Below are 27,992 nucleotides of genomic sequence, written 5' to 3' on the forward strand. Positions count from 1 at the left end.
TCAGTGATTTTAAATGTGTTTCTTTTCAGAGTTTCTAGAATAAATTTACCTGTGTAATAGGGAAAGGGGAGACAACTGACATGCTCAAGAGAATTCTTCTTTACTGAACTGTCTGGTCATGACAGACTGTACATGATGAGATGGCCTCTATCAAACTATAGACAGCTGGTTATCTGGTTCTTTTGGACACTTTTTTAAAGTATTTTTGAGAGAGCTGATGTTTATATATCCATAGTCGCTGTACTGTTATTGGACTTAGTTCTCCTTTAAAGACAAAATAAATCAACAAAATATTTACCTTTTTGTTTTATTACAAAGGTAACACATACTCAACAATGTTGTCATAATAAATAGATGAGGTTAATTTAGCACTTCCATTTCTGGATCATACGTATACATTCGAACACACCATCCACTTACATACACCATCACAATTTAGTGGTTACAATCTATTCAACTTGTACGTTTCTTATCATGCTTGAAAAATACTTCTTCTCTTAAAAAAGATTTCTTCAAATTGCTTTTTTTAAATTGGTTTTGGACTTGTAGTTATCATAGAACTATTTACTTTTGTAGGCCTAAAGTGATTGTCCTGAAATAAATGGTTTTGTGTAATATAAGGTAAATCTTTACCGGTAATTACTGTCACTGAATTCTGGCCGAATAAAAAATATCAAGAATATTTGAAAACAAATTTAAAAATACGAAATGAAATATATTTAAATAAAATACACATGTACTCAGATTCCCTAACTCAAACCTCATCATTGACTGAAGTTTTTAAATGCATCAGGAGACCGGAGGAGGGACCAACTGTATTCAGAACAAGGCATGCCTCACACACTCCTGTAGTTACACACCTCCAAACCATGGTTTCACGCTGTGTTGTCTTAGACATATACATGTAGGGATCAAACTTAATACTTCATATATCTTGCACCAAATATGGCCACTCAAACAATCATCCATCACATTAATAGTTTTTCACACAGTGTTAACTTTTTCTACAGTACTTTGTAATGGTTGTGATTGGTACGTCCAATAACTCAATACAAACACTGGGGGAAGTTGTATTGGCACAAACCTTTCTCATGTCAAAGTCATAAAGCTTCCTTAAAGAATAATAACCTATATGCAGCGCATCCTGACTAAATCTGTTCAAACAGTTCTCAATGTTTTGGAATCCACAGAGAATCACATCTGTGCTGTTTGATGGAAAATTCTTAGGACTCTGTGCATGTAGATTTGGCAGGCAGTTAATAAAACTCGGGGTCCATACATCACTTCCGTCCCTTTTTGCGTAGAGCTTGTCCTGATCCAGAAAATGCCTCAAATCCCTTTCCATCCTTATAACAAAGAAAAGAATATTTTGCAAAATAAGTCCTATATTTGGACAAGACACTGATTAAAGTGCTGCAATGCAGGCGATCGCTGTCGGTCTTCTCCTGTTTTCTTGTCACACACACAAGCACCAACCCTTCCACACAAGGACCTACCCACCCACACAAGGACCTACCCTTCCACACAAGGACCTACCCACCCACACAAGGACCTACCCTTCCACACAAGCACCAACCCTTCCACACAAGCACCAACCCTTCCACACAAGGACCTACCCACCCACACCGCCACATACACAAGCACCAACCCTTCCACACAAGGACCTACCCACCCACACTGTCACACACACAAGCACCAACCCTTCCACACAAGGACATACCCACCCACACTGTGACACACACAAGCACCAACCCTTCCACACAAGCACCAACCCTTCCACACAAGGACCTACCCTTCCACACAAGCACCAACCCTTCCACATAAGGACCTACCCTTCCACACTGTGACACACACAAGCACCAACCCTTCCACACAAGGACCTTCCCACCCACACTGTCACACACCCAAGCACCACCCCTTCCACATAAGGACCTGCCCTTCCACACTGTGACACAGACAAGCACCAACCCTTCCAAACAAGGACCAACCCTTCCACACAAGCACCAACCCTTCCACACAAGGACCTACCCACCCACACTGTGACGCACACTTACAAATCATATACACAGAATTATTCACATGTATGAACAAATTAACCACATCCAACATATGTGAAACATATAGAATTTCATACCTGAATTGAAATACCTAAACCACAATCAGTCAAGACTTCTTAAATTTGAGGGAAAGTTGAATGTTCCCATATCAATAATTTGATGGTTGTTAAAAAAATAGATAAACCAACAAAAAAACCCATTTTGTTTTATGTTAATTTTTTGGCCTTTTTTGTTGCACCATGTAATTGTATGTAATTATACCAACACTGATACGTTTTCATCTGCTATGTTTATTGTCAAGTAAGAACAGTTGGTATACCATGATAGATACATTTTTGAAGAATGAGATATATTACATGACATTTTCGTAATATAAGTACATTTTGTATTGACTTGTATCTTTTCTGTATAGATTGGCTGCATAAAACCTATCACTTTGTGTAAAAAAATTCAGCATATTTTACAGGAAATGTAATTAGTGGTGATTTGGATATTCTAAACAAAATTTTAATTTGAAAAGAATGATAAACATTCAAGAAATCCTATTTGGATACTCCTAGCATTAATATGTAGCAGCATGAAGTATTTTCAGCCAAGAAATCATACCATAAAAACCTAACACTGTTTTTCTTTAAATATAAAACAAGGTTGAAAAATATTCATGACATTCACATTTAAGACTAGTTTTAAATCCCTGACACAAAATAAATGTGATAGATTTATCCAGCATCAGTAACACTTACATCTTCACCCTCCGTTGGTATCTGTCTTTGTGTCCGTATAAATGTGAGACTCCCTTTCTTATAGTTGTAGTTTGGAATTCCCCTATAGGTAAAACAAAACATATCAAAGTTATAGTCGGTGTCAAACAACTTCATCACTGAGTTGATCAGCATCAATTATAGTCTGTATCAAACAACTTCATCACTGAGTAGATCAGCATCAATTACAGTCCGTGTCAAACAACTTCATCAGAGTTGAGCAGCATCAACTATAGTCTGTATCAAACAACTTCATCATGGAGTAGATCAGCATCAATTATAGTCTGTATCAAACAACTTCATCACTAAGTTGATCAGCATCAATTATAGTCTGTATTAAACAACTTCACCACTGAGTTGATCTGACAGCATCAATTATAGTCTGTGTCAAACAACTTCATCACTGAGTAGATCAGCATCAATTATAGTCTGTATTAAACAACTTCACCACTGAGTTGATCTGACAGCATCAATTATAGTCTGTATCAAACAACTTCATCGCTGAGTAGATCAGCATCAATTATAGTCTGTATCAAACAACTTCACCACTGCGTTGATCTGACATCATCAATTATAGTCTGTATCAAACAACTTCATCACTGAGTTGATCAGCATCAATTATAGTCTGTATCAAACAACTTCACCACAGAGTTGATCAGTATCAATTATAGTCAAACAATGTAGAGTTTGTCAGTATTATGTATTAATTAAGTCTGTTATTTGAATAGCAATGTATCTATGAATTAAGCTGTGTTGTTTAAAAGAGCAAATACCTACCATACCATAATTAAAAAAATTGTTTGCTTGATTTCAGATTCGTGCAAAATGTAAATGATTACCAGATAACAGGAAAGTGACCCGAAACGACAGGCAAAACGCAAGCATTGTCTGATTGTTCTCACCTTTTTGTGGGGCCTGTAGGGGTGATTTGATTATCAATTTCCATACCCTTCTTCTTCCCATCCAGTCGGTTACCAGAGCCACTAAATGCCTGCATTGATACATCAAGATCCCATGTTACTTTACACAATAAGAAACTAACAAATGGGCTTAGCATGAACAGATTTACTGAGACTTTGCACCAAATTATTTCATATCAGATTTGATTGTGTCTAAAAAGATTTTGGGTTTATTTTCAAAATATATTCAACAATATGATTGATTCATCAAGTGCAACAAGGGAAAGGATTTCATTTTAGTCATCAACAGGTTGATTTTAATGCATTCAACAACATTTTTAACTTACCCTAAATGCATTATCCATACAATCGGCTACGTCCATAGCATTCTGGAACAAAACAACAGATCAGGATATGATGAAATCAGTACCCAAAGTAAGACAACAATTCTGGCACTGGGGAAGAATATTTCCCAAGTAAGGGTGGATGGTTGGTGCAGTAGATAAGCACTCTCCTTTTTCACCACAACATCCAGGGTCCTCCTCGATTTGACGTGGTAAGTATTGGGTCACATGCCTAACTATGTGGGTTTTCTCAAGGTATTCTGTTCCCACATTAAGACCCCTACATGCTTCCATTGCCAACAAGAATGATTAAGATAAGTTGGAATATCTTGTTTCATAATTGTTGTAAAATAAAGTTTATATACATTTCATTCACAACTTAAAACCTGTGAAACCGCATACAGTGGGATACGATGTGAATATTTAACATGCTCCAGATAGCACATATGGAGATGATATCATATTCAGTCCAGGTGAGCCGAACAAAATTTTATGGTTTTCGAAAAGGATTTTAAAAACTTCATTTCTTTCCAAATAAAAATAAGACAAATAGACTGTAAACTTACATCTGCTTCTATTTCCTCCTCCTCTTGCTTCTTCATCGGTACTGGCTCCTTGTAGCCTACGGGTGGCGCAAAGTCTACCTGTAATCAGGTCAATCATTGTCACGATAAAAAAAATGAATGGCCAAACTGAAACCTGAACTTGGAACCTCCAAACTATCAACAGATATTCTAACCAACTGACCTGTCTCATTATCTGTGATTGACCAATTCAAGGAATGATTGCTACACAACACACATTACACCAATACTGTGGTCTACAGGGAGAATTCAACCTATTAATGGAAACACTCAACTCAAAACTGTCAGATATTGTTTAAGATACAGCATGCTACAGTGTACAGCTGTCTGTTAGACATTTAAGGTATTTAATACTTGACTATTTAAAGTTTGATGAAAACGCTGTTCAGAACTGAAGTCGAAAGAGCGAAGACAAAATACTTTCTCTAATGGTTAACGTGACCTTTGACTAGACTTCCTGAAACACAAACTCCTATGAGGTATTCTCGAACTTGAATGTCACTATTGTATGAAGTTCGATCAAAATTTGTTGACAAAAGAATTTCTTTGGCACCCCCCAAAAAGATACACACATACTTATCTAGTACATACACTATTCACCATTATGATTTTCTCACAAAGGAATGTTAGGATAATCATAAGCTTTTTTACTCCATGTTCTAGATGTCAATTCTCATTCATATAAAAAATCTGCTATAATATAATAAGTACCATGGCAGCTGTTTTTTTAAACATAATACTAGGTATGTTTAATTTTAAACTGATTTGTCATTTCTCATTTGCAAAGTCAACTGGATATATCTGATATGATATAATAATGAGATAAAACTAAATAACAGTTAACTCTTAAATGTTTCATAGTAATTCCTCTGGAAGCTGTAGGGTATGAATTAACAAAATGTGCATTGGAAAATTGATTTTATACAGAAATTCAATTCAACGTGTAGTACTCACGTTCATGTCACACTCTATAATGGACACTGCTCTGTCAGGTCGTGTCTCCAACACGAGCATCTCGTACTCCTGTGTAAACAAACATTGATAGTAACAAATACTGATAGTAACAAACACTGATAGTAACAAACACTGATAGTAACAAACATTGATAGTAACAAACACTGTTAGTAACAAACATTGATAGTATCAAACACTGATAGTAACAAACATTGATAGTAACAAACATTGATAGTAACAAACACTGATAGTAAAAAACACTGATAGTAACAAACATTGATAGTAACAAACATTGATAGTGGGCTAGTAACAATAATAACAATCTAAATCAACCGGCTATCCTGGAAATATTCGAAGTTAAAAGTTTGTCTACACACATTTTTCTTGAGTTAAGGACATATGCTAGTTAATTGTGACATGTAGCTTATTTAAAAAAGTGCCACTCTTAAGAAATCTGTACAATCTCTGTGTAGTAATTCAAATTTTGATGATGTCACATTTGAATGTTATCTGTACTAGAATGCATTGATTAACATGTACTAAGTTTAATTTGAATGATTAGAGACTGTTTTTTTAAGGGAGACAACTCTAAGAGTCTAATGTTTGTGATAGCAAATATCTTAAGAAAAGTATACCAGCAATATTTACTAATACCAGACTGTTAAGTCGTTAAATTGGCCTAAGTCCTCCTGAAAGGTTTATAACACCAGGTTTGTCTACTTTTGACCATTATCACATGTGATTTATTTTTGTAAAATATAGATCCTCAGAAAACATTTAGTCATTTTTGAGATTTGATATGTCACCATTATATTTAGGTTACACCAGAACACATAGTACCTACCCTTTCATTGTACTTTATAGAGATTATATCATCTGTTGACAAACAAGCAAAACTTCGCAGCATGTTCTCTAGGCTGAAGGCATAACTTAAGGATTATATATGAATTCATGAATCTCAGAAATAGGACCAAAAAAGGTGAAATATTTTTACACTTTTTGAGTTTCTATGGCAAAAATTAAATAGAATAACAAATTGTTTTTAAATGTAAAATCACAAAATTAATGTTTCATGATATCCAGCATATACAAGATTATTCCCTGGACTTATAATCCAATATATGTATACAGTACTGGGCACTGAGAAGGAAGTCCATCAGAGGTGCTACACATACTGGTGTCAGTGTGCTGACTATATATATACAGTATTGGGCACTGAGAAGGAAGTCCATCAGAGGTGCTACACATACTGGTGTCAGTGTGCTGACTATATAGTAGCAAGGATACACAGCTTTGGGATTGGTGATGTCAAGGAAGTCCACACTCTGGGGCTGGAATCGTGCAAATGTGGCAACTTTGAGTGACATGTTTTCAACAGTTACCAAGTCCCCTTCTGTCAGTAATAGGTTCTTCATCATCTGTCAATGCACAAACATGGGTTCATTATAGACGTCAACAAGTCATGATTGGATTCAATCCCCGGGAAGTATTCAGTCAGAGCAACAGTCCTGAAATAGTTACGCCTCTGACATTGATATTGCAGCATTAGAATTAAAACAAAAGTACTGTCTGAGCAGTTATTCAGATAATGTCTTTTTTTTGTACAGTACTACTCAAAACATTTAATCAATTTTATGAAACATACCCTACATAAATGTAATAGGATTTTTTTTATGATTTTTTTTATATAATCGCAGAAAAATAGATAAAAATCTCATTAAGTTGACTTTAATGGTGATTTAGTGTTTTTAATTCACGTTGCTTTGATTTATTTAAAATATTTTGATACAAGTTAAAACAAACTTCAACTGATAAATGTATTTTACTTTTGTCTTGATGATTTGCATTTTTGTTTTTTACAAAATTCAGAAATGAGGTATTTTTTTGGAGGTCACAATACACCTACGATACTTTACGGAATTTTTTCGTTTCTGAATTTAGTCTACTCATCTATTCCAATACATGGAGTGACAGCTCCAGCTCGGCATGCACGACGAAAGACTAGAATTGTGTGAAACTTTAAAGTTATGCCTATTTTGGACCAAGTCTATTTCGAGTTGTAATATTTTCATTAAAATTTTGCAACAGATCTTTTCACTTTGCTTCTACTGTTACTATATGTATCGTGATATGTATTGTATCGTGATACATATTGTATCGTGACCACAGTATCCTGAAAGGTATCATATCGTCAGGTTAGTGTATCATTGCAGCCCTAGTATGCTGACCAACTCTATTCAGTATAATGATAAAGCGTACCCAGTATGGTATGAAGATCCTGCCTTCATCTGCAACAAACTCCAGTACACCACAGTGTGTCTCCCTGGCCTTGCCTTTGTTGCTGAGCTTGAACAGCATTGGGTACTGTATATGGAGGCGAGCTATGGAATGAAGATTATCAAACAACCTGGTTTGTTACAAGAAATAATAAACTTAGAGACAAACTGTAGGTTCTTAGGAATATACAATTCAGTCCTTAATTAGAAACATTTTTTATGTTTCAAATCAGTTTACTTATTCTTAATAAGACACATTTTTTTGTGGTTCACAAAGAGGATTTTAACAGCATTAATGATTTGACAGCTTAGAAGATGTTACACACATGGGCATGGCCATTAATTGACAGAAAAACCTAACAATGGTAACAGTGCCGATTGTTATACAATTACAAAGATGCATATCTAGATCAATGAAAACCTAAATAGTATTATACACCATGTAAGGCAGATTTTAGTTGTTCATAGGATTCCTGTTGCCTTCTAGCTTTTAGTACATGTCTACTAACCTATTAAATGCTGAAGACATTTTAAAATATTAACTGTCATGTTGTCTTATAACAACTAAATGAAGTTGTAGATGTACTTACTTAATTTATCCAAAGCAGATGGTGGCATCATGACTGAAAGGAATATCAAGAGATATGTAAAGCATGCTTGTCAGGTCTCCCTTTTAGGAAGGAGATCAATTGTTGATGTGCTTTTTTTAACCTCAATTATGATCTTTGAAATCAGCAGAATTTCCTTCATTAATAATGGAACACTATGGTATGGAATATTCAAGATTTTAAACACAATAAAGCCGTCTACATTAGAAACCTTGAAGAGAAGGAAATATTTATTATCTAAATAATCGAAGGTGACAAAACAGTGAAGTTCCCAAAACTAAACATACAGTAATACAAGAGATTAATAGAGGCCTTGAAAATTAAGATTGGTTAAAAAAATTGTCTATGATGTTCTTATATAGTAGGTTTTGATTATGCAACCCATAATACCTGACATAGATCCTTAGATTATTGTTTCTTTATAGACAGTGTATGCTCTAGATATGGTCTCCATGCAGATGTTTCTTCATCAAAAATTGTGGATCAATGTTCTGACAAAGTTTGGAAATAGGAGGTTGACTTGTATTACAGTAGCCCAAGTTTCCTCTGGCCCAAACACCAGTCTTGGACATTTTGACAGATAGATGTCTGGTGTGTGGGGGACAGAGCTCACTGTTGTATGAAAATGTGGAATTCTCAGACATCGTTTGGTGTCGGAGAGCTTTGAGGTGCTGACAACAAATATTGACTATGACACAACACATTACACATACCTCCCATACATTAATAAATGGATTATTTATTGATCCAAGTCCGCTCTTACTACCACCAACAGCTGCTAAATTCTGTCAGTAGTTTCCACGGTTTTAAATCGTTTAAAATTTCCCACCGGAGTGAACACCACTTTTGTAGGTCATGGGAGTGACAATGGTGAGCATGCTACTTACTTTTCCCTCCTCTCTCCACATCATCTCGTTCTGTGGCCATCATGGACACAGAATAACATCTGTATGTCTCCTTAAACTTGTTTCCCATCTCAAATCCTGCTCTGCCGAAACCAAACTGTAAAATATTTATATACATATATATTAGAATCAAATGAAATATTTATTGTATCTTTTCATACATATCTACAGTAAAATTATATTTACTTTCATTAAGGTCACAACTGGTATTTTCCATTTTCCTTTTAGAATAGAAATTGTTTAATTCTGAAAATTCCTTTTTTCCTTCATCACCAGACCTTTCCATTTAAATTTTCCCTGCCCATAACAATTTTAGAAGAGATTCCCCCACACATCCTTCCTTCTATTTCAACCCAAAAAAAAGATAAAAATAAAATCATCTAGCCCTAATAATATATATATTATTGATTACATAAGATTTTTGTTTGGTGATACTGTACAGTACTTCCAGAAACTATGAATAACGTTACTTACAGTGCAGTTAGTGAAGTGTTTATTCAGTGACCAACCACAGGCGCTTGTGTCTGGTATTTAATACCTGAACATATGTAAATACATGTACTGTTTGTAGCGGATTTTAGATTTTAGCTCAGGTATAAAATACCAGATACAACTGCCTGTTGACCAACTACTGTATTGTAGGCATATGAAGCTCATATCAATATACAAACCATGTTGTGTAGATGCTTTTGACGATCTTCTAGAACGGTTTATTTTAAGAAATTACTCAATTTTGAGACGTGTTAAATCGACAATGTGCGATGACAGGCAAGAACAGAAACCGGATGTATATATAATGAAAATACATATGCGCGTGCGCCTAAACTAAATTAGTTTCCGGTTTAAAAACCCGCCATAAACAAATGTGAAAATGTTCGTGAAAGATTTTAGAAAGGGGTTTTATGATGTCGTGCAAAATCATGTGAGTATCTCATTTATTCTATGTATCTTATCAGATCTGTTCTTACTTTACTCTCACATAAACTCATCATATAGTATTAGCCTGATCTGTTTGTTGATAAATAATATAAATAATAACGTAATAATATTGACAATGATCAGATGATCTGATGATTTTGTACAGTATTTTTCATATAAATACACTTATTTTTTTACAGTGTTTAGATTCTGTTATCGTAGTTGGTGTGTTGATTATTTTGATATCTCAAGTTAGTTCAGATTAGGCTAGACTTACAAAAGTAAGTATATTTACCGATTCAGAATTTGATAATACCACGGCACAGGAGCCTAAAGTTCTGTCAATAATGAATAATAACAGTAATGCAAACAAAATACCTATAATATGCTTAAAAAATAGCATATTATAGGTATTTTGTTTGTATTACTGTTATTATTCATTATTGACAGAACTTCAGGCTCCTCTGAAAATACTGCTTTCAGAATGAGATAAGATAAACATTATTTAAAGTCGGCTAGTCGAGGAATAACAATTGAACATTAAGACCAACATAACATAAGTCCGCTCTGGGAAGTATGGCAGCACCTCCGTTTTGGAACATTATTTAACTTGTCCTGTTGGAAGTTCAGATGTCCGAACGAGCCCTGCCATGGGCCGAAGCCAGATAGATACATGAATTACCATATTTCAGATGTTGGATCAATTGAAATATAGATGTGCAACTATACTAAAGTTGTTTCTTATTTATTTTTATAAAGTAGAATGTACTGTCATGATGGTGGTGGGACCATGCATGTATTCACAACTCTAATACTAGATCTATGTATACGTAATTAAGCTTAGAAGCTTCTACCACCAATAGCTTCGTCGTTAATTCAGATTGCATTGTCTGAAAGTGAATGTTAGAAGCAAGGAAAACTAGAGACACGTGCAGACACATAATAATGTAAGGGCATAGGTTGATTGGGTGAAAATAAAAATAAAATGATGAGTGAAATTTGCAATCAGACTCGACTTATTGCTATGCCAGGAACATAACATGGTAAGGAATTATATTCAAGGTAATTATATAATGAATGTATAATATAATATATATTATGATAGGGAAAACTGAGACTGGTGGATAAGGTTAACAAAGCTTATATATAATTACTGCATTGTTATCCCCCGCTTTCACCGAAACGGGGATATTAATTTGGGTTTGTCTGTCTGTCACACTTCGTTTCCGTGCAATAAATATAACTGCAACAAATGTTAACCCATTTTCTTCAAACTTGTTAACAGGTTTAAATGCCGTAAGGGCTCGACCAAGTTCGATGACTACTTTCAGCGGACTGTATTTGGCGGAGTTATGGCCCCTTTAATAACGAAACATAACCACTTTCAGCAGACTTTATTTGGCGGAGCTCGAGTTATATGGCCCCTTGAATAACGAAAAACATCATTATCTGCCGTTTCCTTGCAATAACTGCAACAAATGTTAACCGATTTTCTTCAAACTTGGTATCATGGTTAAATGCCTTAAGGGCTCGGCCAAGTTTGACAACCACTTAAATCAGACTCCATTTGGCAGAGTTATGGCCCCTTGAATAACGAAAAACATCATTATCTGCCGTTTCTGTGCAACAAATGTTAACCGATTTTCTTCAAACTTGGTAACAGGGTTAAATGCCTTAATTATAAGGGCTCGGTCAAGTTTGACAACCACTTAAATCAGACTCCATTTGGCAGAGTTATGGCCCCTTGTTTAACAGAAAACATCATTATTTGCAGTTTCTGTATGTTTTTTTCAAGCTATACGTGATATTATGTCTCAACAGCACAATACTCACATGTTTAAAACTAACCTCAATAATGTTTACCTACAATATGTCCTGCAATCAGGGGATATAAATTCCATGAATTTGCTTGCTTATATATATATATTTTTTTATGACCATTCTATTTTCACAGAGAGTCCTGGTTCTTGTTGCCTTTGATGTTGATGCTCTATGTGCGTGCAAGATACTTCAGGTAAATATGATCACAGGCTAGGGGTGTAAAAATCCACTAGCTGATGCCCGGGGCTACCAGATTTTCAGTTTGGGCTAGTGAAATTTAGAGGCTTATATTACTATAGCCCGGGGCTAGTGACTTTTTTAGGTTGTCATAATATAACTAACAAAAGTGCTTCTGTTCTATTCTATCATCATGAGAGTAACCATTCAACATTTTAGCCTATAAATTCCTGGTAATTTTCACTACAATACCTATCAGAACACATGCAGTCATTCACGCCGCATTGTTTATGCAAGACATTCTGTTGCCTTTCACGTGTGCTATGTCAGGATGTGTGATAGTAGGCACTATTCACATCCTAAATAGCATTGAAAGTCTATACTAACCACCAAATTGGCCCTCTTTGTTGCAAATCATTCTCTTTTATTTGATTTAAGCATGAATATGTGGGGTACAGAAATAAAGTTCATCTCTCCAAAAGTCGCAAGTCTGCCATGTTTGTTTTCTAATACTGAAACTGGGATCTGGACTGATTTTCAGGAAGAGTAAAATAAAAATCGCTAATATTGGTTTAAGTTTCAGTAACTTTTAAGGCATTCAATTATTAAAAAATATATAATATTATTTATTATTTAAGGAAAACATATTCATCTGTGAATGAGATATAGATTGTGTGATCATGTTGTCAGCTTGATCCATCTTTGAATGAGATATAGATTGTGTGATCATGTTGTCAGCTTGATCCATCTGTGAATGAGATATATATTGTGTGATCATGTTGTCAGCTTGATCCATCTGTGAATGAGATATAGATTGTGTGATCATGTTGTCAGCTTGATCCATTTTGTATTTGTCGGGCTAGCAGAATTTTATTTCGGGCCAGTGGATTATTAGTGTCTATAAGCTGCTAGCCCGGGGCTAGTATTCTGAAAAACACTTTTACACCCCTGGATGATACTTTTGTATGAGAAAACGGTATTGCCTTTCATATATAATATCATTGGACAGTAGTCTAAAACCTTTAAAAATTTACAAAATCATCAGAAACAGTATTTCAGTTAAAAAAAAAAAAAGATTATTATATATATGAGTCAAAATGAATGATGATTTAAAGTGATTTGTAACACATGTTACCAAAATCTTATTGCAGGTCATAAATACAAAGCCTTTGAAAGGTACTGGTTTTCAATACATTTGCCGACTTCTGTTTACCGGACGGTATGAAATACATACAATTTATTACATTGTTGTGCACACAATATGCACCACAAAGTAATAAGGATGTAATTATAATCGTTTACAATGTTATATCAGTGTGTCCCTATAATGTAATCAATATGAGTTGTGAAATTGTTTGTTTTTATTTCAGATTCCATCAAATATTTCAATGTTTGTTATATTTTAAAACATCTTCATTTTTGATTTCAGTGTTTGTTCCAGAGCGACCAAATACTTTACACCATAGTACCGGTGTCTGGACGTGAGGAGTTGGAGCGTGCATATGTAGAGAATTCTGAAGGGGTAACTTGTTCATAGCTTTACTTAGTTTATTCTGAATGCAGACATATCTGTCTCTATATTCAGATCATACTCCATATTATTACTCAACATAATAAATGTTCATAAGGCGGAATAATATTAAACTTGCATTGGTTCTCAGCCCAGCTCACATTGTTTATTTTTTTATTGAAGGAGATTGGGGTTCTCCCTCAATTCCTCCTCATTACCTATACTGGTTCAATAAAATGAAAAATAAAATTGTCTAAAATAGTAAATATAAGAAAATGAACACTAGGTAGGCACTTGACTTACTTTGGTAGACAGGGAAGCAGAAATTGTATAATTGAAATTCTATCTCCAGTATTAATACTGAATTATTTACGGATGTACACCCATACCCTTTCTGCCATCTCTTCACACACATGGTTAGTAACATATACTGGTAAATATTCTGATAGTATTCTAATTTATTAATTGTGACCATTTAACTGAAATTTTGATATCCAGTAAACAAATTGTTATTCTATTAACTTAAGTCTTCTTTGATGTTAACATAAATCTATGAATTATAATTAAATACCTTTGATCCTGCCTTTGCTTCCATCGACTTACCTTCGACCCCTCTCCGCAGACTCCCTGTGTAATTGATCTTTATCTTAATACAATATTGCAGATCAAGCATGTATTGATGATCAACTGTGGGGGGACGATAGATGTGGTAGAGACCCTACAGCCTGAGGAATGTGTCCGCTTCTACATCTGTGACAGGTAAGGTATTACTAATGTGACAGGTAAGGTATTACCACTGAAGAATGTGTTCGCAGACACAGTGGATTTTACTTACACCTAAGGTTAACTCATTGTCTGCTATGTTTGATAATCCTTGCTTGTGCTGATTTTGCTCTTAAAATTATTAAAAATTACATGTGTTTTGTAAATATAAGAGCAAATTCTTCTTTCTTCTTCTTCCTTCTTGGGGTCTGGACTTGGTCCGCCCAAGTACGGGAGTAGACTCCTGTAATAGGAATGTAAAACGTCCGGAACTGTGCGCTATGTACAATTTTGAATGGACTTAAAATTTTATATTAAGATATGTTACTCTCATATAATATGTGAATACATTAATAAAATGAAAACATTGAAGATTAACAACATTTTAACATATATACAATTTGTACAGTGGCCTTGTGGATTAGTATAGTGATTTGACCCCTTCAATAGTTATAAGTGGAGATGCCACTTTTGAAGGATTCAAGGGAAGAAGTCATGCACATAGATTCTGGTAGGGTAATCCAGTCTGTTATTGTCTAAAGTCTAAATTACATCACCATCGACCATTTATGTGTTTTGTCTTGTTAGAATCCAAGACAGAATTCACATCACATAAGGTTTATAATTGTTTCGCTATGGGAATTTTACAGTTTCCGTGGCAGTTATTCAACACATGTTGATAGACCTAATTATAAACATATAAATGTGTGTGTAATATTGACAAACAGAATCCAATCATAGATACATGTAAATCCCTGGTTGTTACGTATATCAATCTCTGTTCTGTACCAGTCACCGTCCAGTCGACATACACAACATATATAATGCTGTCCAAGTCAAACTGTTGATGAAGGAGGATGAGTTTGAAGAGCTTCCAGAGTATGACCAAGTCTTCAGAGATGAGGTAGGTATCAATCTAAAGTTTAAGAAATAATAATATAATATAAAAGAAATTATTTGACATTCATTATTGAATTGTAGGGGCTTTTTTATGCATATTAAAAAACTGTCAGTTATATCACAAGCAATTATTTAGTAAATTAAACACAAGCTAATGTAATCTAGCGCTTCTAGAAAAAACGCATATATCACGAAATGGTTATTGAGCAAAGCTAATGCCACACAGTGCTGTTAGAAAAAGCTTACATATGTCAACCTTCATTAAAGGAATAAGACATATTTCTGTAAGTATCTTAACACAATAGATACTGTATAGCACTACTTTATATGATTCTCATGATCTTGTCTGTAAGCATGAGATAAGGCTGTTCAGATCACCATATATCTGGTCAGTCATCCAGATGTAAATAATTCTTGATGTTATATATCAAAGAGTGCTGAACAGATCTTTATGAAATTTCATACATAGGTTTTCCTTGTTTTTTAGTTGTGCATGTTTAATTTTGAGACTGATCACAAGTTTGGTATATCAAGATCACATACTGATGAATCAATAAAGCCCTAACACATGTCTATTTATTGGAATCTAGTCTGACGATGAATCTGGTAACGAGAGTGATGACTCCGAGAAGTCTGGGAAGAGAAGAAGGTATGATGATGACTACCTGGAAAGAAAACGACAGAAGCGATTATGGAACGAGGAAAGGTAATCTTATTTCATCAGAAAACATATACTGTGCTTCCTGGTATTTAGCCAAAGAATAATGACTTGCATTTAATAGTCAATGCTAGTAATATGACACCATTACTTGATAATAAGGTGAAGTAAAATGAATTTTATAGTACTTCATACCATAGGGCAGAGAATGGACTAATCAAAAACCTTAAAAATACCTTAAAAGACAACAGGTTTGCTTTGGTCCACACCTCTATTTTGGCTTGATTGACCTGTTATCTGTCTCTGTGGTATACTGGTTATACTACAATAATTTTTTTTTCAAATTTCCAAGATGTAAACTTTTAAAGTAATGCTAATTAGTATTTGGACTTAAGTGTTTCAACTTCTTAACATTATACATTGTTTGGTTTCAGGTCCAAGTTGTTATTTGAATATTCTCAATTTTCTACCTATGGAACAGCAGTAAGTATATAAATGAAGATGTTAAGAAGCTAATCAAAAATGTAACAAAGTATGTTTTTACTTAATATTTGTATTATAACAATGAACATATAGCAAACCCTGTTTGATACAATTAGCCAAGTAGCACAAGTTGCACTCTGCTAATTAATGCTATGACCAGATGTGTACTGACTTTAAAGACACATTTCAGATTACTTACAAAATTAACTATTCTATTCAAATAAATAGTATTATAGAGCAGCCTACATCTTATTCTTGTTGGTTAAAAAACAGCTGAGTGGATTTTGATTGAACTCGGGTAGGCCTAAAATCTGAACTTGAATTATTCAAAATCCTACTTTTCCAAATTTGGTCTGAAATATCAGTAGGATAAGGTGATCAGATCGTGGTTTGTAAAACTGAAGTTTGTGTGACGGGCCAAACATAGGAATTTTGAAAGATTTACAAGCTACTTAAAAAAATATTCAGATCCCATGTTATATAATCACTTCCTAATCATGATTTTATGATAAAGATATCCTCAAACAAATCATTGCCTTGCATGAAGAGGAAAGTGCTATCATGGTACCAATGTTTGTTCCTGGGTCAGCCTTGCCCTGGTGACTTAGTCCGAGGCATGACATTTGTACCAGTTCTTTTTGATTATTTTGTGTTGAAACTTCTCGGGGAATGTGAGTGCAAAGGAGAAGATTAATAGTGTCACAAAGGAATACTTAGCATTTCTGTTACCTGTTTGGTGTGCAAAGCATAAAAATATCAAAATTTGGCATATATTTCCCTAATTTAATCATTTTTAGCTCACCTGGCACACATTTTTAGCTCACCTGGCACAAAAGGCCATGTGAGCTTATGCTGTACTGCGGCCTCCGTCGTCCGTCAGTCAACTTTTTATTTTGAACGGCTTTTTCTTATTAAAATGACCTTGACCTTTCAAGGTCACAGGAGTCAAATATGTTAAAAACTTCAAACAACAATATCCTATAAGAACCATTTGGACTAGAGTCATGATACCCGGGTATGTTATGTAGACCAGCAGTGCAAACCTATTTCTTTATTACAGTTATGAGACCAAAGGTCAACTTTAAGTGCTAGTCGGGGGTCAAACGTAAACATGGGTTAAAAGCTTTAACAATCTTCTCAAGTTCAATAAGGCCAAGGGCCATGACATTTGGCCAGTAGGGACCGGAGATGGAGTGCTATACAATTTCCTCATTTAAATGACCTTGACCTACTTTCAAGGTCACAGGGGTAAATTATGTTAAAAACTTAAAACAACAACATCCTATAAGAACCATTATACCTGAGTATGCAATGTAGACCAGCAGAGCAAATATTTTTCTTCATAACAGTAATGAGGTCAAAGGTCAACTTTAAGTGCTAGTCGGGGGTCAAACGTTCAACATTGGTTAAAAGCTTTAAAATCAAAATTTGAAATTTCAAACAATATCTTTAGAAACCTTTAAGAGATGTTAAAATGTGTTGTGTATTAAATAGTTACCAAATTTGGTCTGAAGTTACCTATATGTCGGTTTCATGTAACAAAAGAAACAGGTAAATGATACAGGCCCTCTTGACCTCTTGTTAATGTACAGTCCATACATTAAATGCTAACTATTGTGATGAAATAAAGCTTGGTATTAATCCAAGGAATAATTTAAGTTGTATGTTATATGTATTTTGTATTTTTAGCCATTATTAACACTTTATTTTTCTTGTAGGCAGCCTTGCTTATATTTGAATTGGCCTGGAAAATGTCCAAAGACACCAATGACCTTTTATGGTAAGTAGAGCCTGCGTGTAACAGTGTGTGTGCAATGTAAAGCTGTTATGAAAGATTTAATTGTTAGACGTCACTACAAATTGCTACTTTTCAGGGATGTTATTCTTCCTCTTTTCAGAAGATTTCCTCTTTTCCCCTACTTTCATACGAGGATTTTAAATCTTGTTGATTTTTTCTGATACAATGATAATCGATTCATAAAGATTAGGTGTGTTCCTCTGCTTTCATTTTGCTTTCCTCCTTTTTTCCCTCAATCACATTCCTGTTATATATATATAATCAGATGGCAAGAAGAATAACCCCATTTCTGCTAGAAATTCATGCAGTCATTTCTGTCCTTTGAGCGTCCAGACCTTGAACATGTTGGTTGAGTGACAGATGCTCTTGAACAATGACCATCTGATTATGTCAAGACTCTGGGCATTAAGTATTTATGCATATATATATCCTGGAAGAGACTGGCAAGAACATACAGATAATTTGTTTTGTAGGTTGTCTATCTTGGGAGTGACTGACCAGTACATTCATTACAAAACACCAAGGGACAAATACATAGATGATGTGATGGCTCTACAGTCCCATGTGTCTCGCCACAACCACAGGTGAGTTATCATGTGTTCAATAATTTACATACATCTGCTTTATTCAAAGGTACTAAGTGAGAAATACACAGGCCAGATTATAGGTCACGCAAAACATTAGTGGCTGCCCCATCCTTTGACGTAGATGAGAACTCAAAACAGTGTTTTATAGTGTTTTGCTTTATGGCCATTAAGTTACATTGTGTAGATTTAACACCTGTGAAACTGTTGACCACAGATAATGTATCCTGACTTCAGACATTCATCCTATCTAATAGATTATGTTTTATTAACACTTTTCGTGATGGTGGATTTAGTTTGCATTGATTGATCTTTATCATTCTTTTAAAATAAGCTCAACTGACCCTATTTAAGATAATTTTATATTATATTGACCTCATGCAATTTGAAAATTAATGCAATATCTAGTTATTTTGTCAAGAACATACTCCCGGAGTGCTTGTTCTATAGCTTTATGTTTACTTGTCAGAGATGACGAAGACAACATCCTATCTGTGAACTGTCTCAAGATCTCCTTTGACGAAGAGCTCCAGCTACCGTTGTATCGACACTGGTCGTTGTTCGAAAGCATCTGTCACTCAACCAACATGGCCTGCAAGTTCAAGGTCTGGACGCTCAAAGGACAGAAACGACTGCATGAATTTCTAGCAGAAATGGGGTAATTCTTCTTGTCGTCTGATTATGTCAAGACCCTGGGCATTAAGTATTTGCTGTCATACATGTCATTGTTTTCAGTTGGCCAAAATTAAGAAAACTCTCAAGCTTGAAAGAAAATATTTTCAGAGCTAAAAATCTGACATCAATAAATACTCCCATTTGACATCCTGGTTTAAAGAGCAAATGCTGCAAAAAATTCTTATGGAGATGTGTTCAGTTGGAGATCTCCCTTTTGGAGGTTTCATATGTTGACGGGTACGGCGGCTTTCATTGATATGTCTGTACATTGGACAATCGGGTTAAACTTTCAGATACATCTTGAGGAATACATCAAATGTAGGTCACTGTGACCTATGTTTTAGGCTTCACTGATAAGTTTGCATTCAACTCCTTTCCTTTTTTTTATGCCTCCGCCATAAAATGGGGGGGGGGGGGGGGGCATATAGTGTTGCCCATGTCTGTCCCGTCCGTTAGGCATCAAACACTGAAACTAATTTCACATGGTGAGGGGACATTCATGTCTTAAAGACATTTTCTAGTTTTACTTTATATTCAGCTCCATGTTCATCTGAGAGATGGAATATATATGCTTTAAAATTGTTTTCTAGTTGCTTAATAGAATGAAAAAAACTTCCGAGACTTATTTCATAAATATCATCCATGACCTTTTATATTTCACAATATTTTCCAGGAATAAGGAAATATATGCAAAACTTTTTTGTACAATAAATGACATGAAGTCAATATTATTTCAGGATGCCTCTTACACAGTGTAAACAGAAGTATGCTGCAATGGATTCCAGTGTGAGGAATAATGTGAAACCCCTGATCCAGGACCACATGGCCAAATATGGGTAACTGGGACCCTTATCTCTTAACTCTTATATCAGGATGATCTGTTGTATTAAAAAGATTCTTGCTATCTTTACATCAGAGTTACTCAAGACTCAAGTGTATATAAGTTTTTAAAGGGTTATTACTCTTAAAGAAAGTATGTATGATTAATTAAAAAGCATGTACATCCTTAATTTTTAGCACAACTCACGGGTATAATGTGCACAGTAGCATAGATTTTTTACTCTTACATAAATCAAATGCGTAAGGTAGCATGCATCCTTAAGTGTATCACAAATCAAAGGTAAAATGTGTAAGATAAAAGCTCTATTTGAAAGAAATTCTACTTGTACTTGATATGCCTATGTATAATGATACTGTAAAGCTTTGTATGTGCCATGTTTCCATTGTGTCTGACAGGCTGGTGCCTCAAGATGTAGTGTTTCCCTCCTTCTTTGCCCAGTACGGATACAAAAACAAGCTCTGTGCCACAGATGTTGTCCTTGGGTGTGTGTCCACACTGGAGTCTATTGTAAGTACTATGGGGTGTTTAGGAGTGCTCCAAACACCTAAATCAGTATGTTGTCCTTGGGTGTGTCCACACTGGAGTCTGTTGTTAGTCCTATGGGCTCCAAACACCTAAATCAGTATGAAAATCAAGGGCAGGAGAACTGTTTCAGTTTTGCTCTACAATGTTAAAAACAGATATTCAAATTAATAGCTGTTGGCATCCTTAGTATGATTTACAGTTCAAAATATTCCTTCGGTCTGCAGGAAGCTTCCGTTTTCCTGTTCAGTCACATAACATTTGAGTTTTGGGGGCAAATTTAGGGAAAGTTTAGTCTAATTCTTCATTTAGAAATAGTGTTTTGTTATTATAAACTCAAAAAGCTCTCCAGTGACATATTTTTGCAGCTTTAATATTTATTTTCTGATTACAGATTTTCCAATTCATTATTACTCATTATGAGATCGCTATTGGTTACTATTACAATGACATCTATTTACAGTTTACTGTTGTTCTGATTTAGGAAAAGGGAAAGAGTCCGACCGACCATTTCCTAAATGCACTGGATGTCTTACAGAGGTAAGGAACATATAGCTCCAGGTGTCGTTAAGTTTCCCAGGATTCTAATTTTTCTTTTTCTATTTAATTGTGCAATATTTTTATCCCTATTAATATTTGAGCTTTACAGCATTAACATACATAGCCAAAAATGATGCTACAATGTCATGACTTTGCAGCAATTGTGGTGTATACTCTTTTTCTGACCTTATTTGTTGATTAAGGCAGTGCAGAGTTATTTTCCATTATATTTATGTTATTTGTTCCAAACTCTTACAAAACAGTTTTAGTTTGCACCCTCTTATTAGGGGTTATAATATTTTGAAAATTTTCTCAGTGATGTTTCTGAAAAGTACTTACAAATATATGACCAAAGGTGCATTAGATAAGCTCCTTTTATTACAATCATGTTATGAAGGGTTCGACTCCTTTTAGCAGAGATGTTTTTTATGAAGTAAACAAAAATGTAATAAATAATTGTTTGTGTACAACTCTTTGCATAGTAATAGGCAAGCAGCTCCAGATCAGAAAAATGCCAAACAAAATGGAAGTTTTTTTCTTTGGAGATTTAGTTTAGAGTAAATGGACTCTCTTCCTTAAGCTGATACAAAATTAATTGATGGACTGCTATAAATGTTGATAAACTGCTGTTGTAATTTTGTAATTATATTTGTGATTGTCCTGATTAACTTGTGTTGTACTTGAAACTTTCAGGGGAAATGTGATTGCCATGGAGAAGTCTCTAGTTTGTGCCAAGACTCAGGTACAGGCTCTCGTCACACAGGTCCGCACCTTCCTGGACATGCACCAAGTGATCTCCGCTGGACCCTTCCTCTATGCCTTCATACAAGAGGTATGTCTCCCCTTAATTTTTTACAAACTCTTGACTTTTCTGATTTCACATTTTCCACTTCCCAAACTTTACTGTACTGATTGCATCAAACTTTGGCAGGAAGCATAAGTTTATATTGACTTGTCTTCGCGTGCAGGGTACAGCAGATGTGAAGTATTTCTCCACGCCCCAGTGTCTGATGAGGCTGGCCCGGTTTACACAGGAGGCTCACTGCTCGGTGGTAAGTATACATACCCTGGTCAGTATCTACAACACTAATTTCAGTGTCATTCAGGGATATTAACCAGATATTAGACACCTTGGCGGGGGGTCTGAATCACTATGTCCTTGTTTGTTGTTGTTTTTGTCAGGCACGTCACTTTTCATTGTCTATGCATGTATATTGAAATGTAATATTGATAAAATAACCAGGTGGTTATATGAAAAGGTAGTAGTATGAAGACAGTTGGATGCCAATTAATTTATTGAGCTTTATTGGCATTAAAACCAAATATACATGTTCTGGGATTGTAAAAATTGCTGTCGGAAAATATACAAAAAAACCCCTCAAATTTTGCTTATATTTTTCAAAACTTGTGTGATTTTTTTCTCACCAAAATTTCATGAATCTGAAGGCATGATAAAACTGGATTAATGACTTCACACCTACCCTTGTTCTAATATTGTAACCCCTTTGTGCTGTATTTATCAGAGTCGTAACAAGCGAGCCCGGTCGATGCCGCTTGTGTTGGGAGCCCCTTTAGACAGTGAACAGGGTACAACTCTTGTGATTGGTATCCCACCCCTACAGCTCGATGACGAGAGGAAAAAGTAAGTATGGCACTCTTATGACTTTAGAACAGGATAAATAAACCCAGGTCTGTGAGAGTTGGAAAAATACCAATCGAGATCGTATGTTCCATAATTTCATAGACCATTCAACTGTACATTGTTGTACATGATAATTTGAATGCCATGCTGTAGATTTGATGTTCACAGCTAAGTTTTGTATTTGTAGCTTCTTTGGGAAAGCGTTTGAACAAGCAGCCGTGGGTTCCAATGCTCGAACTTTACTGGACAGCTTTGACACTTTTAGTAAGTATTTGAAAACCTGTTAATAATAACTGTACCTATTGACTATGAATGACAACAGGTCCTGCACTTAAAACGTTACATCTTGTATTTTTTTCAAGGTCATGTTTCTATCAATAAAAACGTCATGTTATTGCTCTTTTGCCTCCATTTGTGGTCAGATTGTATAACTCATCCTATTTGTGTGAACATTTTTTTTTTTCCATTTCAGTTGTGGAAATGAAGACAGAAGACAAGAGCAAGTTCTTTGATGCCCTGATTAGTTTACTGCAGTAACTCATCTTAATGAGGAATGGCTGTGGGTGGTTGGTAGTGTGTTAAACACAGAACTTGTCTGAACTTGTTAACTGTGATGTTTAAAAGTAACTGACTGACATGGCCTGTACGGTGAACGAGGTTCAGTAAAACTTGAGTCAGGTTTTATTTTGTACTTCTGTACAAAATTTGTGTTCTCATGGATTTCTGTTACAGCGCATTTGTACATGTACTGTCAGCATGCATATTTTAGCACATATTTCTACAAATTGGTGACAGGTTTCATCAGACACACATAATTTATTAACTACAACTATATCTAAGCATGAAGGAAAAAAGTTTATTCATAATTAAGTGCTTAAGAGTTAGTATGGAAGATGCAAAATTATTAGTATTGCTATAATATGCCTGTTTATGGTAGAATGGTGTCATGTGCTATGTAACGGTAGGGTAACTACTTGTGGTATACGTATACCATCCAACAGCCAGCTGCTAGTCAGGGTCCGTACTAATACTGACAGGACTGTGATAATACATACATGTTACACCAAATCCTTCGTGGCCGGTGGAGGATCTGTCTCATACCAGCCTGCCATCAGATAATTTGGGTGACAACTATGGATTTTGAAACATGAGTAATTTGCATCAAATTATAATTCATAAAATCTGTAATTGAATTTGAAGACATGGGATTGAGTGTATCCCCAAATAACATTATCTGTACTATATGTATTATGTAAAATGAAATGGATGTATTATTTTTGTAAAGTGTATGTTTGTTCAACATTTAGTAATTTCAATGTATTTCATAAATTTGTGTACTGAAAATATAATCTTAAGTGCTGGCTTAAATTTTAAGATTATTTGCAAATATTTTGTTTTTCTATAAAATCCATAAAATTGTGTTAAAATTTAAGAATTTTGGGGTGTTGTGAAAATTTGGGTACAAGTCAACAAAAATAGTCAATAATAATAATCATTTTGAAAACACCAGTAATGCTGCAACACCATATGTCTCTATATCTATTGGGTGTAATTAATATAGATCCTGTGATTTGACATGATTTTGCTTGTTTCCAAAATATTTATATATATATATATAATATATAAAACAATCTTTTACCTTTGAAAACAATGCAGACTTTTTATAAAGGCTCACAAAAGTTGGAAAACATATCTTCACTTTGTAGCATTTAACATCTGATTCCATAGAGAAAGGTTTCCTCTGTTTAGTGTTCACATTCAGGTAACGTCATGCTACCACAATTGGTACATTTGTGATGGTTTTTCAGTGTTATTTAAAAACCCAGATGTTATATCAGGAATGTTTCTTGATTCTTGATAAAGACTACCCATAGTGGTTCATGTTCATGAAAAGTTTTGAGTCAAAGTTATTTGTTTTTAAAATATAACGCTAAACTCTCAGTGAGATTTTATCCATTTTTTCGGCCATGATTAGTAACCAAATTGGTACACCATATCACAGGCTCTGAATCTGTTTATAATTCTACTAGTTGATGTGCTGATTGCAACATTAAGTAAATAAAGCACCACTAGATGAGGACGTCAGGTTGTGTTGTGATTGCAACTCAATGTTCATAAGTCTTAGATTTATGCAATCACCCAGCAGACGTACTCGAAGGTATCCACACCTAGACGAAAAATCTGTTACAACACCGCAAAGAAGCAAGGCGTTGGCTCCTCTCCCCTATTCTGAAACTATATTGTTTTTATAAATATATACACTTTGATATTATCCTGTTACAAGGACCAGAAATCAACCCTCAAATATTCTTATAATTAACTCCTTCAAAATCCTCCAAACTTTTGTCAACATGCATCATTATTTATGGTTTTCTGATATGTTTATTTTGAAGTCATCGTGTACTCTTAAAATGTTGCTGTAAACAACTCATTTGGTGGATATACTGATATATATCTCTATTGTTTTACCATCAGAGGAAAATACACAAATTTTATTTTAAAGTACTATTAGAACCACTATTTGACCATGTACCAATTTGGGTAGTGTACCAGTTTGGGTAGCTTGATATATAACTCACAGTTGCCAGCGTCATACCATTAGTCATCGACTACTATTGAAAAATATATAGTATATCATTTTCATCTTACAAATGACACAGGACATTTAAAATTCTTGTTTTAAGCTTTGAATATGTAATACAATGTAAATAGAAAATCTAATAGACTTACTCTTTGAATACTACTTATAGTTTATTCATATAACAGATACAGTAAAACTTTGTTATACTGCCACTGTATGTCCAGAGAAATTGTGGCGTTATGTGGGGTTTGGCGACAAATTGAGGAAATTTGTAAAGGAATTCCTAAGAAAAAGAGAAAAAAGGGACATTGAAATATGTGGGAAATCTAACGAAGGGTATTATATCGAGGTTTTACTGTACTTGTACATGTACTGATATATATTGGTACACTGCAATACTTGAGGAGAAACGATTGTGAAATATTGGTAGTTTTTAACAGGAAACCATGATTAAATATCTTCTGTATATTACATTGTTATATAGTCTATCATGAAATGTGTTGTGTGTCCTGCCATTTACCGGAAACTTTTACTGTACATAATTTGTTTTATCAGCATTGTTTCTCTGTACAATGTATTAAAACTATATATGGTCATTGGAATTTTAATTACCCACACAGGGAAACAAAATAAACATGAATGTTAGGCAATTTTCATGTTAATATGGATTCAAGTCTGGATATTTTGACTTTGATTTATTCTTGACATGTATTTCCATGTATGATTGTCTATGGTACATCTGTAATTAATCAATGACAATTGTTTCATCACTGACATGGTACAATGAATAATAATCAAGGATGAAGTTTTCCTTCTGAGTCAGATTTTTTTTTCACAATTAAATCCAAATTGATTTTAAAATATTTTTTTCAAACTTTTTGGCCACTCGTCTAGACAGCAAGTTTTCCTTGCCATTATAGTTTGAATTTATACTCTTTCAACCAATGTGATTTGACACCATTTGTAAATATTATAATAAATTATTAATGTTTTCCGTTTATGTATGTATTACATCTGACGAAGACTACCTTTCCTACATTCTTTACTATTTTTCCTTTCCATTGTACATACCTTAGATATTGCCATGTGCAGTTTCTGTATCTGTATTTTGTGTTTGTTTTTGTTTTGCAGTAAGAATGAGGGATTTTACTTGTGTTAATAATATAAATAATAGTCAAGTAATGAATATCTAGGCCCAATCGTAAATATCGGGGCAAAGTGTACACTGATTAGCTTCATAGGAAGTTATACAAATCTTACATATTTTCAATGATTTCCAATTAGAAACTACAGCCACACGCATAAAGACTTGAAATGATCATCTGAAGACAGAAAGGCAAAATTATTTCAAAATGTTCAAATACCCAGTACAAGTAAAGAAAGAAAATAGAAGAAAATTTGTTTTGAATTTTTTTAGTTATGACTTGTGAAGATAAACAAATTTTGATTTTTTATTGTTAAAAAAATAAGGTGTTTATCAGGTCCACATGTAGGTCACTTCTGTGGTAGTTTTAGAAATGAGATACTTTATTTTATGCAATCAAAACTGACTGGTTGATTGTTTGATTGTGATCTTGGTAAGACCTACATTTTGTACCTTGTGCTGTTGATGATACCATGTACAAACCTACATATATTTATATATCAATTGTGCAAATCATTTTTACCTATTAATTGCAGAGTATTAAAATAAAATGATGATATTGTCAATGTTTATAACGGGAGCACCTCTCAGCTGGTTAAACTTGAAAAAGGCTACGGTATGTGTTGTGTTAATGTAACCTTTGCTCTCTTCGTCTTTTCATTTAAGTGCTATGTAAACAACAAGTTACTGTTTTTAACTCTCCAATATTGTACAACAGACAATGTTTACAATTTGAAGTTTTGAATGCAGTTGTGTAAAATATTGTAGATCAAATTATGATAACCTCACATGTTATTTATTTCATGCATTTGTCATATGTGCCTTAAAATTTTAATTGGTTCTATGTTCAACATGTATTTATTGGGGAAATTTCACTGCATACTGATTCTCCAAATTTCTTTGAAATTATCATACATGTAAATATAAAGTCAAAATTGATTTATGAAATGAAAATAAAAGAAATAATTCACTATTCCTTAAGCGTGCCTTTTTTTGACAACATTAATTTTATAAAAGTTTGTGGGATCTGAGCAGCCTATGCAAGCTG

At 34.4% G+C, this 27,992-nt stretch overlaps 2 protein-coding genes across 4 annotated transcripts; one reads left to right on the plus strand and one right to left on the minus strand.

Moving 5' to 3' along the window:
• Nucleotides 1-290: 290 nt before the first annotated feature.
• LOC110463129 (ubiquitin recognition factor in ER-associated degradation protein 1-like) lies at nt 291-10,187 on the minus strand. Of its 2 annotated transcripts, none has more exons than XM_021517494.1 (12): nt 10,060-10,187; nt 9,371-9,485; nt 8,466-8,498; nt 7,859-7,980; nt 6,887-7,017; nt 6,444-6,516; nt 5,600-5,668; nt 4,628-4,705; nt 4,065-4,106; nt 3,721-3,809; nt 2,801-2,882; nt 291-1,346 (listed from the first exon to the last, which is right to left on the minus strand). In XM_021517494.1, exons 1-12 carry the CDS (start codon nt 10,060-10,062, stop codon nt 1,281-1,283), a joined length of 903 nt encoding a protein of 300 aa, XP_021373169.1. In that variant the 5' UTR covers nt 10,063-10,187; the 3' UTR covers nt 291-1,280. The 2 variants fall into 2 exon arrangements, with proteins under 2 accessions (XP_021373169.1, XP_021373170.1); XM_021517495.1 differs by lacking the exon at nt 10,060-10,187 and adding an exon at nt 9,863-9,945.
• On the plus strand, nt 9,959-27,932 carry LOC110463126 (cell division control protein 45 homolog). Of its 2 annotated transcripts, none has more exons than XM_021517491.1 (18): nt 9,959-9,981; nt 12,261-12,320; nt 13,734-13,826; nt 14,479-14,573; nt 15,369-15,480; nt 16,067-16,182; nt 16,569-16,617; nt 18,336-18,397; nt 18,889-18,999; nt 19,469-19,657; nt 20,412-20,510; nt 20,911-21,022; nt 21,522-21,577; nt 22,271-22,409; nt 22,546-22,629; nt 23,101-23,219; nt 23,407-23,483; nt 23,692-27,932. In XM_021517491.1, the coding sequence occupies exons 4-18, from the start codon at nt 14,494-14,496 to the stop codon at nt 23,754-23,756; spliced, it is 1,470 nt and encodes a 489-aa protein (XP_021373166.1). In that variant the 5' UTR covers nt 9,959-9,981; nt 12,261-12,320; nt 13,734-13,826; nt 14,479-14,493; the 3' UTR covers nt 23,757-27,932. The 2 variants fall into 2 exon arrangements, with proteins under 2 accessions (XP_021373166.1, XP_021373165.1); XM_021517490.1 differs by lacking the exon at nt 9,959-9,981 and adding an exon at nt 10,232-10,310.
• The last annotated feature ends 60 nt before the right edge of the window (nt 27,933-27,992 follow it).

The sequence above is a fragment of the Mizuhopecten yessoensis genome, unplaced genomic scaffold (genome assembly GCF_002113885.1).
Source record: "Mizuhopecten yessoensis strain PY_sf001 unplaced genomic scaffold, ASM211388v2 scaffold10867, whole genome shotgun sequence".
NCBI classification, from domain to species: Eukaryota; Metazoa; Mollusca; class Bivalvia; order Pectinida; family Pectinidae; genus Mizuhopecten; species Mizuhopecten yessoensis.